Here is a 13478-nt window from a genome sequence, read left to right as displayed (position 1 = left end):
CTCTTACTATTGTGCGAGCTTAAAATTGTTAATCGCGCATGCGCCCATGTTTAAATATTATCTCTAAAACAAATTTACTCGAATTCTATATTATTGCTTTAGAATTGTAACTATTGTGTTAGTAAGATAAGGCAATAATAATTTTTTTATACAATAAATCAATACATTTGCCACATTGTTGAAATAATTTTAAATTTATCTTTGTAATTCTTAATGAATTTTCACGTATTATAATGTAATTAAAATTGTAGTGAAATGTATTTATATGGACTTTAAAATTTATATGATAAATATATTTCAAAATAATATTTCACATATATATATTTCGTATTGATATTATATGTATACGTGTGTATGCATGCGTGTGTATATATATATATATATATATATATATCGGTGCTGCCACCTGTTTTTTATTTGGTTCTTCGAAAGAAGTAACCGCAAGGCGCAATCACTGCTGCTAAGTTGAGTCATAATTAGTTTTATTTAATGCTTTGTTAAGAGTATTTATCAGTATGAAATGAAAACTTTCTTAATACTTTGCAATACTAATTTGCTTTTAGAGTACAATTATTAATATCATTCCTACGTGTAACACTTCAAAGAGTGATAAGCTTTTTAAAGTATGTATGTATTCACTACAATTATTTTGCACAAGTATACTAATCAAAAGTAATATAAAGTATTACATAAGGTGATTAAGACACGTTAGAAGTTATACGAAAATAAAAACAGGGTACTTGTAAAATATCATACAACCAAAAACATGAGCACAAAATTTCTATTTATTGAATCAATGAATATTTTGAGTACGATACCTCAATATCATACGTTACTAGAAATATTCGTAATTCTGTGGCTTATTTGGTTTATTAGTAAGAGATATTTCAGTCGAGATAGAACATTAACTGAAGATGAAATAGAAAGGAAACTTGCGGAATGGAATCCTGAACCTCTCATAAATAATCCACAGATGAATCATATATCTTTGAATCCAAGATGCATAACATCTAGAGCTGGTAAAAGAATAGTGGTAGATGGGAAAGATTGCTTGAATTTAGGTACACACAATTACCTAGGTTTAACTGAAAATAATGAAATAGAAAAGGATGCAATAGCAGCAATAAGAAAGTATGGAGTTGGTTCTTGTGGTCCACGTGGTTTTTATGGTACTGTGGATGTTCATCTTGAATTAGAAGAACGTTTAGCAGATTATACAGATACAGAAGAAGCAGTTGTATATTCATATGGATTTAGTACAATTGCATCTGCAATTGCAGCTTATTGTAAACGCAGGGATCTTATATTTGTAGATGAACAAGCAAATTTTGCTATACAGAAAGGATTAGATGCAACTAAGGCTAATATTATTTATTTTAAACATAATGATGTAAATGATCTTAGTAATTTATTGATGAAACAAGCAAAAATTGATGAACAAAATCTTAAAAAGGCAGCTAAAATCAAACGCTTTCTAATAGTTGAGGGTATTTATATGAATACTGGAAATATCTGTCCACTACCAGAATTGGTTGCACTCTGTAGGCAATATAAATTAAGGATATTTATTGATGAATCAATATCATTTGGAACCCTTGGTAAACATGGGAAAGGTATCACTGAACACTTTGATGTTCCTAAATGTGAAATTGATATGATTATGGGTAAGCAATATTATTCAATTATAATTATCAACAATAAACTACTATAGATCTTAATTTCTATTAATAATTTGTATTATATTTTATATACTTTATACTTCTTAGGTTCTCTGGATTGGGCAATGGGGTCTATTGGAGGTTTCTGTGTAGGCACATCATTTATTATTGAACACCAACGCTTATCTGGTCTTGGATATTGTTTTTCTGCATCTTTACCACCTCTTTTAACAACTGCTGCTATTACTTCTTTAAATATTATGAAAAATAATCCACAGCTATTTAGATCATTAAGAGATAATTGCATAGCCATAAATGAGGGACTGCAAAAAATTCATTGCCTGGAATGTTCAAGTTTCCCAGAATCCCCAGTAAAACATGTATATTTAAAGAATAAGAAAGACCGCACTACAGAAGAAAAATTGCTTTCTAAAATCTCTGATAAATGTATTGAAAATAATTTAGCAGTCATAACTCCTGCCTATTTAGAAGCAGAGAAAAATATACCTAGGCCTAGTCTTAGGCTTTGTGTTTCTACACTTCTCAACAAAAGTGACATTGATTTTGCAGTGAATGTATTGAAAAACTGCGCTGAAGAAATACTATCAGTATAATTGAAAGTAAAAGAAAAAATTTAAAACCAGTGTTTTAAAATTAATATATGTTTTACACATGAATTATTTTTCTCTATCAATATATGATTGATTATATATTAATTGATTATATATAGCAAAGTATTCTCCTTTCTGAAAAATTTGACATTACTTTTTATATAATATTGTGCCATTTTCATATTGTGATGAATATATCATATTATAAAGATTAATTTAAAACTGATTTTGAATTAAATATAGATTATATTATATGTAATTTCAAATGAATAAATAAATATAAAGCAATGTAAGATTTTTATCATTCATTTTATGCTATACCAATGCATATTATAGTAGTACTTACAGAATAATTATACTTAAGAATAACATTAATGTTTAGACTAAGTTAATAGCTTGCATTTCAAATTTAATTTGTAATCAATTATTTCTTAAATATAATTTTGCATATACAGGATGGCCCCACTAAATATCTCTCCCATTTGTTGTCATCAGTAGCAGACAAAAGATTAAGACGAAATGGAAAAAATAAATAATTGATTTACTTTCCATAAAAAATATAAATACAGTGTTCTACTTTTGGTATTAACTAATTAGACATTTGTTTATACACTTACAAAAAAAATTTCATTTTGATATTTTGCTCAGTAGCTAAGTTATAAAAAAGAAACGAAATCTGTATAATATTTTGTCGGTCAAAAGTTTGACTACACAAAAAATATTAATTTTTAAATTCAATATTTTGTCCAATATCCGTTATTTCTTATCACTTTTTCTTGGCATAAAATATATTAATTAATTTTTTACATTGATCTACCGTAATATTACTCCAAGCTGTTTTAATTGTAAAGTTCATTTAAATTTTTCGATTTATAACCTTGTACTGTCTTTTTTATGATGCTCCACAAATTCTCGATTGGATTTTTGAGCTTTAACAAATGCAAGTCGTCTTTTTCGATTCCTAGAACTTAGCAGTGGTTTCTTTGGGGGTTTTCGTCCTCTTAAGTTAATCTTCTAATCTTCTCCTAACAGTTCTAGCACTAATTTGTGTATCGTTTTTGTAGTTTATCTCTGCAGCAATATTATTTGCACTACGAAAACGATCCTTTTCGCTCAATCGATGAATACGGCGATCCATTTTCGGCGTTGTTTTCCGTGGTCTTCCGTTTTTCAGTTAATCGCAATACATGCCTGCCTTTAAAAATTTATACCAAGCTTGCTTACAAGCCGTTTCTGACCTGTTCACTATGAAATAGCTTCTCTTTTATGGTCATCTTTTTATGAGACTTCAAGGTCGATATTTTTTTAAATAGAACCATATATTTATCTTTCAATACCTTTGTAGGCAATGAAAAACAAATTCAACGGCATTAATGGTAATAACCATACTGTTCCCGTAATTTAATTTCGAGATATCGTTTACTTTTAACTATTCAACTTACATATTATGAAAACAGCGTATTTAAAAATTTATTATTTCTATGTAACTTTATTTCTTTATGTGCATTTAGACATTTTTTAAATATTCGCGCTAAGATAATGATTTTCCTGAGGCGCGTATCCGGTAAATCTTTGTGTCATGGAGAAGGAAGAACTTCCTCTTTCTTCCACATTGCACCCGCAAATTTTTGCTGAGGTAAGAAAATTTATTCCACATTATTTTTGTGATAAAATAATAGCTTACTTACTTTGCGTTTATAAAAATCATTTTATAACATTATTTAAATTATGTTACATTAATAAAATGCAGAAGGTATAAGATATTCTTGAATATTCAAGTGAAAATAAACAATATGTATATGCCATGTGGTCACATAACCTTAATTTTAGTAATCCCTAAATATTTTCGTATTTATAATTTATATGTTTAAAAGTATTGATTATTTACACATATAAAACTATCATATATGCTTATAATGGAAGTACATATATAAATTTTATTGTCTACATATACTTATATGTGTGATGAATTATGTATGTTTTTATACAATATTTGTTTTTCATAAATATTTTGTATGATGATAAAATGAAACGTCTGATAATTCGAGAACCATACAGACGCTAGAAATAGTAGAACCCATCTGTGTGCGAATTACAAGATTATACATTACACATACGTGTAGTCTGATTTTAATTTTTGTGAAATGCCGTACAATATTAACAGTAAATTATATATAAATAAGCCTTTTTATTTTTAGTCCTTAAACGTTTTATCCCTATACACACTTCAAGATGGGTAGGGAGGACAAGGCAACATGGAAATCCAATTACTTTACAAAACTTGTTGTGAGTATTTCAAATATTTTATCGCGAAATCGTCACTAAAATATTTAATTCATATCTACATTATACATATATATTTTTTATACAGCAACTATTGGATGATTACCCAAAATGTTTCATTGTGGGTGCTGACAATGTCGGCTCTAAACAAATGCAACAAATCCGTATGTCCCTTCGTGGGAATGCTGTTGTATTAATGGGAAAGAACACAATGATGAGGAAAGCTATTCGTGGTCATATTGAACGCAATGCTGCCCTCGAAAAACTTCTTCCACATATTCGTGGAAATGTTGGTTTTGTTTTTACCCGTGGAGATTTAATCGAAGTACGGGACAAACTTTTGGAAAACAAAGTCAGAGCACCAGCTAGAGCAGGTGCTATTGCACCACTAAGTGTAATTATTCCTGCTCAAAACACTGGTCTTGGACCTGAGAAAACATCATTCTTTCAAGCCTTGAGCATTCCTACCAAAATTTCTAAGGGTACTATTGAAATTATTGTAAGCATATGATTCAATTTAAATTAATATCTTTTGTCTAAGTAAAAGGTTAATATAATGACAAGCAAAAAATTATATTTCATTATGTTTTAGAACGATGTGCATATTTTAAAACCAGGTGATAAGGTGGGTGCATCTGAAGCCACTCTTTTAAATATGTTGAACATTTCTCCGTTTTCATATGGTTTACTTGTTGAACAAGTCTATGATTCGGGTACTATTTTTGCACCTGAAATTTTGGACATCAAACCAGAAGATCTAAGGGAAAAATTCATGGCTGGAGTGGCAAACTTAGCTGCAGTGTGTTTAGCTATTGGCTATCCTACAGTAGCTAGTGCTCCTCACAGTATTGCTAATGGATTCAAGAATCTGTTGGCCATTGCTGCTGTGACTGATATTGAATTTCCAGAAGCAGCTACAATTAAGGAATACATCAAGGTATGTTATATTCACATAGTTTTTCAGTTTTCATCAACACATGCTGTAATAAGTTCCTAAAATATTGATGTGATGAATCATGTTTCTGAAAATCTTATGTAATTAGTGCCAGAGCTAGAAATAGTGGAACCCACTGGCACTATTAAGATTCTTGTTGAAAAATGCATAAAATGCAGTCTGATAACATATACTATGTATAGCTTACATGTAATTACTAAAATCTATCTAACATTATCTAACGTTTTTATAGGACCCAAGTAAATTTGCTGCCGCAGTTTCTGTTGCTGCACCAGCTACGGCTGCTGCAGAAGCACCAGTCGCGGAAAAGAAAGAAGAAAAGAAAGAGGAATCTGAGTCAGAAGACGAAGATATGGGATTCGGTTTGTTTGACTAAAATACGAATGTACATACATATATATGTATTACATGATTAATGATGTGAATATTTTAATAATCCGAACCTTCAACACATACAACACTGAAATAAAAAATGATTCATAACATACGTTGCATATCAATTTAATCAATCCTTTTACTTGTTTGTTAACTTCATTTATTTTCACAAATTTATATCAATAATAAAGGTAAATATTACACCATTTAAACGAGTGATATATCAAATGATAATTGATAAAAGTAAAAATTTTAAAAATAAGGATCAAAATTTTAGTACGATAAGTATAAAGAATCTTTTGAAGATATGTCTTTTTATTTAGTCAGTAATTATTTATGGTTAAATACCTTAACTATAAGAGTCGATATTATTGGTTTGTATATAGCCAAGATTTATAAAATGATTAAAATTACATAAATTTATGTACAAATTCTTTATTTTATCATGCTGAAACATATGATAAAATCAGTATCTGTCTATCGAATTTTTCATCCATATTAATAATTAATTCTTGCGTTCCTGTGGCTAGGTCACTCGGATAACATAACAGTAAAAGAACTGTATATCTATCGTGATAAAATTGATCATCCCTTTAGTGGGATATCTCCCAAGACCAAAACATAGCGCTTTAAGAAAAAACGTAAAGATTAAGAACAAATATCCTTTTGTATTCAAGTTCTTTTTTATTTATATTTACATTATACATAAATAAACAATTTTATGTAACAAATAATACTGCCTGTAATGTTTATTTACTTAAATTAGAGTATCATTTACCTATAATTTACAAATTTATTGTTTCATTTTGCTTTATTTAAAGTAGACCGCATTTCTATTTAAGAAAAAAGTTACATGGTATAACTGATAAGATATAAAATATGTAGCGGACTATAGTCTATAAGCGCGACTATAGAGAATCTGCATTAATAAGTTCTTAACAGTACATACATATAAACCACGATTGACCCGGCTACCGGAATCCGCGTTCTGTATTGCGAGGGGTTAATCTGTTTAATTACACACGTGAGTCATCTGGACTGGCCAGAGAAATGTTATATTATGATTATCTTTCAAGGAAAGAATGGTATATTGCTATCTAAAGAAAACAATTATTACTATACAATTACCTAAGTTTTATCAATTGAAACATGAATTGACAATATTTTAAGCCGATATCTCCAAGTGTTTCTAGTCGGAACGTTGTGGTAGGAGGATATGATTACCTTGTAGTTATATATCATTGGTGACGGGATACTCATAAAAGACTGTAGTTAGTCTACAAAGCAGTATTATACTTTATTTCATTGTAGGATTTGTGGCGGTTTCTCCGTACGTGAACGTGAAATTAAGATTGTACCTCGATATAACTCGGCAGAAATCGGGTTAAGTCGATCTTGCGCGAAATTCTATTTCAAGTGTCAAATTAAAAAAAAAGCTTATATTAATTGTCCTGTATAATAATGGGATTACTATCCGAAGGAAGCCCTTTAACCTGGGAAGAAACGAAAAATCTTGCTGACCATGTTCGGAAACATGGAATTATTCAATTCATTAACCTATACAAGAGACTCAGGGATCGACAGGGTGATATACTCAAATGGGGCGATGAGGTAATATTTATTTTTTACATTTTCGTTATGTGACATTTATCAACACTTATCGTAATGTCATGCAATAATATTATTGCATATATATGCTAAGTTATTAGGAAGCACGTTATCTTCTTTTCGTGTAATTTTCATACGGAATGATAGAAATACAAATCACGCAATATCTTCTATTATTAACTTATGTTAATTTTTAAAGAATAATTTTAATTTTATTGATAAACATTATTTCTATTATATTATTTTTAATTTAATATAATAATGTAGTTATCATATCCCATGTGCAATTGTAAAAATATAATTTTGATAAAAAATTAAATTTAGACCTTAATTCATTATCTATTTGTTATCTGTATATTACTTTTATTTGTTTGAACTTTTATAACATTCTTACGACATTAATGTTTGTAGAGGCAATAAATGAATATTTCCAGCAATTATTGATATTAAACTACTGTAAGGAATGACCTTGAGTTTTCTCCTACTACAATTCAGTCTTAGATACATGATTCAACATTTTTTGCTCTATTTTATTGATATATCGCCCACTTATAAAAAATTGACATATTTCTTAAATCTACTCTTATCATTGTTACTTCCATATTTAAATTATTAATATTTTTAATGTGATTTCTAAATAGGTTGAATATATGCTTATTAAATTTGATGATAAAGCAAAAACTGCAAAGCTTAGTTTAAGAGCTGCAGAAATATTAAAAATATTAAATGAAAAAGAATATAATGATCCAGAGTAAGTATCTTATTCTTTATTTTTTAAAAAGAATTTTAATTGATGTAAATTACAAATATTACTGAAATATATCTTAAGTTAGCTGTTTAAATATATAACAATATATTTTAATAATAATTATATTTTTTTTAATAATGATAAAATAATCTAAAATATTTAAATAATTTGTTTCACAGCAATATTAAATCATTATGGAGACCTGAATATGGTGCTTATATGTTAGAAGGCACACCAGGGAAACCATATGGTGGCTTATTAGTTCATTTTAATGTTGTTGAAGCTAACATGAGATATAGAAGGCAAGAAGCTTCAAAATTACTTGAACCCAATGAAGTTTTAATGTCTTTAACTAATTTTCCTAGGTATGTAAGTTAGTATTTTTATCAAAATTTATTATATTTGATATGTATGAAATACATTGTTAGCTTAAATATTCTCTTACAGAACAGGAGCATATGATTTCACAGATCCTCCAACACATCCAACTCCAAATTCAGGGGCATCAAAAAGTTTATTTTTTCCAGATGAAGTTATATATCCAGGTCATCCGCGATTTAAGACATTAACGAGAAATATAAGACTACGACGTGGAGAAAAAGTTGCTATAAACATTCCTAGTATGTACTTATTGTATTTAATAGTTGTACATGTGTATCTTTTTATGAACATAAAAATTCAGTTAGAACTTGACATGAAGTGTTTCTTTGCAGTTTATAAAGATAAAAATGTTTCAAGTCCTTTTAAAGAGGATTTTAGTCCCTTTATTGAAGATGAATCAAGTTGTGCAGCAAGAGAAGATCATATTTACATGGATGCCATGGGTTTTGGAATGGGTTGTTGCTGTCTACAACTTACTTTTCAGGCTTGTAACATAGAGGAAGCAAGGACATTATACGACCAATTAACGCCTTTATGTCCAATAATGGTCAGTAACATGTAAAAATATAATTGTGTTTTCATAAGTTTTGAAGGCATGAAGTTAGCATATTCTTTCATGCATACTCTACAGAACATTTATTTAACATTCGACAGTTGGCTCTAACTGCTGCTAGTCCATTTTATCGAGGATATATAAGCGATGTTGATTGCCGGTGGAATGTGATATCTTGCTCTGTAGACTGCAGAACACAGGAAGAACGCGGCTTAAAGCCTTTGGAAGAAAACAAATTCAGAATTAGTAAATCTAGATATGATTCTATTGATTCATATCTTAGTGAACAAGGAGAAAAATATAACGATGTTCCCTTGATATATGATGATGAAGTATATAAACAACTATTAGATAATGGAATTGATAAATTACTTGCACAGCATATAGCTCACTTATTTATCAGAGATACTGTATCTTTATTTTCTGAAAAAGTGCATCAAAATGATTTGGAGGATACTGATCACTTTGAAGTAATTATCATTATTATTATCAATTGAGTTTATCTATAAAAATTTAGCTTTGTATACAAACACAAAATATAAAATTTCAGAACATACAATCAACTAATTGGCAAACTATGCGATTCAAGCCACCACCACCAAATTCATCTATAGGATGGCGTGTTGAATTTCGTCCATGCGAAGTTCAAATTACGGATTTTGAAAATGCTGCAATAGTTTGTTTTATTGTCCTTCTTACAAGAGTTATTTTAAGTTATAAATTAAACCTTTTGATACCAATTAGTAAAGTTGATAAAAATATGGCTCGGGCACAAAGGAGAAATGCAGTTACAGCAGAAAAATTTTGGTTCCGTCGAGATATTACATCAGACGCAAAAAAGCAAGATGATGGACAACCAGAGTATACAGAATTTACTGTTAACGAAATTATTAATGGAAAGGTATTAATACTTTGTTCATGAATGAAATCAATTAATAGATCTCAAAAATATCCTATAATATATTATTTGTATCAGGATGGTATTTTTCCGGGTTTAATACCGTTAGTAAATTCGTACTTAGCTAGTATGGATGTAGATGCAGATACACATTGTACTGTACAAGCATATATAAAATTCATACAAAAAAGAGCTTCTGGAGAATTATTAACGACTGCTGCATGGTTAAGGAAGGAAGTTGTTTCACACCCAGAGTACAAGTACGTATGTCCTTTAGTATATATGTGTGTATGTGTCTGTGCAAAATGTATGAAAATTTTTATTATATTTCTAACCCTATATTACATTATCTAGAAACGATTCTGTAATAACACAACGCATCAACTATGACTTATTAAAAAAAGTACAAAAGATTATATCTAATGAAATATCGTGTCCAGAATTACTCGGAACGTGTATGCTATCAAAAACTAATGAAACTATACCTGCAGCAGTTGCAAAAGCGGAAAAGGTTCCCATGTGAATTATTGTTGTTAATGGCAATGGATTAAATATGCTTAAATAGATATATATATTATATATATATATATATATATATATATATATATATATATATATATATATATATATATATATATATATATATATATATATATATATATATATATATATATATATAATATAGATACACAATGACTTAAATAGATAACGATTAATATAGATTTAATTTTCATTTATTTTAGTGCACTTCAGATCTTCTTGTACATACTTAACATTTAAAATATTGTGTGTTCACGTCCAATGATTTCATGGTTTCTAAAAACGGTAACATTCCATAAAATGATATTATACCCAGTACATTAAAAAAATATATACTTTTGTAAAAAGCAACAGTTTACTTTGCAATAGCAGTTTAATTAGAGGACAAATTTTAACATAAACATACAATATAAATTATGATGTTGATATGCTTGAACATAAATAACAACTACTAAATTACAATGAAACATGTCCTACATACATCAATTTTAGGAAATAAACAAACAGCAATCGTTTTCTTCAAGGTCAAATGTACTTCATAATATAGGAAAAAACACATTTTTTTTTAATTTACGAAATTTTTTAATTTCGTAAATATTTTAAATAATGAAAAACTTTTGGGATCTACATCGTCTATAGTGCTATTGTTGTTTTATGTTACAATACTATATTGTTTATTTAATGATAAATATCATGTAGTTCTTCCCAAAAGTCGAATTTTATTATTTTATTGTGAACAATACTTAACAAAATTTAATAGTATTAACATTTGTATTTAAAAAAATATGTTTATAAATTTTTACTTATTTTATATTCTTATTTTTATTTTCCTGAACTTGTCCTATAAGAGATATAAGTATTCCATAACAAAGCTATAGATTGTACTACTAAAACCTGATGATGTAAAGGTACAAAATAAAAGTTAAATAGTTGTACCATAGGCCAAATCTAAAACAAATTTTTCATTCACAAATCTTTTCACATAATTTATTTTTAAATATTTTTAGATATATATTGTCTTAATATGTTACCTTGTAATTATTTTTTAAAATATCTGGGTACTCATTATACAATTTTTTTTTTAATTGTTCTAAGTCATTTCCTTGTAGAATACCAATTGTTGATAGTAAAACTATTAAAAATGCAGGTGCAAAAAATAATTGATCACAAGTCACCTTCTTTAATACTACAATTCCTCCCTTTGAGCCAATATATTTATCTAATATTCCATACCAAGTTCGTGTGACAGGACCCTGCCATATAAATTTAATGGAATTTATTTTATAAAAGCTTATGCAACAAATGTATAATTTATTCAATTTAATCAATTACTTTATAGATTTTATTATTATTTTACAATCATATGCATTATTAAGCTTTAGTAAATCAATATCATACATGTTATAAATAAAAATCAAACATTTTTGCAGTTTTACATCAAATTTACTTACAGTAAGGAAAAGTCCTATGCATCCAAACTGAGCTGTTCTTATAAAATCTAAATCTTTAATTTTTCTTCGCTCAACTAGATTTTGTGCAATCTGATCTCCAAGTGCCATTAACGTACCTATTCGTTTAAAAATGTAAATAACTATTAATATATGTATAATAATAAAAGAATTTTTGGTATTTTAAAAATGCTGTATATGTATGTTTTTTACCCGCTTGTACCGCTTGAGTGAGTAACGGATATCTTGTTAAGAACCTTTGGTATATTTTGACAACACCCAACATGTTCATAGGATGTGTCATTATCACATTAAAAGTTATTAAAATTTTGTTGGTTACTTCTTAACTTCATGCATATTACGTATCTTTAATCTGATATTACGTACACACAATGTATATGGTTGTCATATTATGAAACTATTTTATTGAAAATACATTTGATTAGTACATTTAATTCACGTTATATGAGATTTAATAAATACACGACATGTGATAATATGTAACAATGTGAAACACGTGGATTATTAAACTTACAATTTACAGTAGTATGGTAGATTTTATTTAATCCATAGAATCATAGTACACATAACGCATGTATGATAACACACAACATACATATATGTACCTATTTTATGTTACAAGAAAAGAAATTCCTCCTAGTTTTTGTCATCAATTATAAAACTGCATTATAAAAAGTAAATAATGTTTTAATATACTTATAGATACTTTATTTTAAAAATATATGTACATGTGCATATGTACTATATTTTACCAGGTATTTGTTTGGTATTCTGTTACCAAAGACGTGATCGTGTTGTGCAGCCGTTTAAGAACTTGGGGAATTTCAGGCTGAATTGTTGTTACCCATATAGTACCGCTGACCAGGGTTACCATTGCCAAGTAAAATCCCTCACCAACGATAACATGAGATCATATTACCCCCGCTATCACTCTACAACTTGCTCGTATCACATGAAATAAATTTCTTCTTACATCTTTCCGCATTACGTCCGTGATTTGTTCCCCTACCTTATTTCTCTACGGTATGAGTAATGACGTCATTAATCCATTAACTATACTATTGGGTTGGCAACTAAGTGAATCCGGATTTTGTCAATAGGTGGTCTTAGCATATTCTTTTGTTTTGTCAACGTGTTCAAAGCATCTAAGCTATATTGTTTTCTTGTTGTTGGACTTCCACCTTTAATTTAGTAAAAAAATTGTATCGATTAGTTATTTAGTTTCGTTTTTATCTCAATTTAAAAATGAAAGAACACCTCGCGCATTTGAAACATATTTTATTGTATTATTTCCGAAAAGTCAAGAACGCATCGCAAGCATACAAGAAGTTACGTACCGTATATGGGAATGAAGCCTCGAAAAAAAAGCGGCGTCAAAATTCGTTTGCTAAATCTCTTT

General features: G+C 28.4%; 4 protein-coding genes across 6 annotated transcripts; 3 read left to right on the top strand and 1 right to left on the bottom strand.

Annotated features, from left to right (window-relative positions):
• The first annotated feature begins 424 nt into the window (after positions 1-424).
• Positions 425-2372, top strand: LOC117233682 (serine palmitoyltransferase 1). The gene is made up of 2 exons (XM_033494203.1): positions 425-1664; positions 1767-2372. The coding sequence occupies exons 1-2, from the start codon at positions 767-769 to the stop codon at positions 2270-2272; spliced, it is 1404 nt and encodes a 467-aa protein (XP_033350094.1). The 5' UTR covers positions 425-766; the 3' UTR covers positions 2273-2372.
• Positions 2373-3776: 1404 nt separating this feature from the next.
• LOC117233683 (60S acidic ribosomal protein P0) lies at positions 3777-5994 on the top strand. The gene is made up of 5 exons (XM_033494204.1): positions 3777-3905; positions 4468-4555; positions 4641-5051; positions 5145-5489; positions 5740-5994. The coding sequence occupies exons 2-5, from the start codon at positions 4502-4504 to the stop codon at positions 5881-5883; spliced, it is 954 nt and encodes a 317-aa protein (XP_033350095.1). The 5' UTR covers positions 3777-3905; positions 4468-4501; the 3' UTR covers positions 5884-5994.
• Positions 5995-6839: 845 nt separating this feature from the next.
• On the top strand, positions 6840-11140 carry LOC117233681 (glutamate--cysteine ligase catalytic subunit). Of its 2 annotated transcripts, XM_033494201.1 has the most exons (10): positions 6840-7088; positions 7194-7493; positions 8132-8241; positions 8418-8603; positions 8686-8858; positions 8952-9166; positions 9274-9642; positions 9723-10073; positions 10149-10330; positions 10425-10593. In XM_033494201.1, exons 2-10 carry the CDS (start codon positions 7344-7346, stop codon positions 10591-10593), a joined length of 1905 nt encoding a protein of 634 aa, XP_033350092.1. In that variant the 5' UTR covers positions 6840-7088; positions 7194-7343. The 2 variants fall into 2 exon arrangements, with proteins under 2 accessions (XP_033350092.1, XP_033350093.1); XM_033494202.1 differs by lacking the exon at positions 6840-7088 and having other exon boundaries at positions 7344-7493; positions 10425-11140.
• A 66-nt stretch (positions 11141-11206) lies between these two features.
• On the bottom strand, positions 11207-12697 carry LOC117233687 (protein Mpv17). 2 transcript variants are annotated; one of them, XM_033494211.1, is made up of 5 exons: positions 12594-12697; positions 12272-12476; positions 12062-12177; positions 11642-11863; positions 11207-11558 (listed from the first exon to the last, which is right to left on the bottom strand). In XM_033494211.1, exons 2-5 carry the CDS (start codon positions 12360-12362, stop codon positions 11433-11435), a joined length of 555 nt encoding a protein of 184 aa, XP_033350102.1. In that variant the 5' UTR covers positions 12363-12476; positions 12594-12697; the 3' UTR covers positions 11207-11432. The 2 variants fall into 2 exon arrangements, with proteins under 2 accessions (XP_033350102.1, XP_033350101.1); XM_033494210.1 differs by having other exon boundaries at positions 12272-12673.
• Positions 12698-13478: the final 781 nt, after the last annotated feature.

This window comes from Bombus vosnesenskii, unplaced genomic scaffold (genome assembly GCF_011952255.1).
Source record: "Bombus vosnesenskii isolate JDL3184/JDL3185 unplaced genomic scaffold, Bvos_JDL3184-5_v1.1 scf7180000013298, whole genome shotgun sequence".
NCBI lineage: Eukaryota > Metazoa > Arthropoda > Insecta > Hymenoptera > Apidae > Bombus > Bombus vosnesenskii.
The sequence above is the reverse complement of the archived record's forward strand: the minus strand, read 5'-3'. Positions and strand labels throughout refer to the sequence as shown.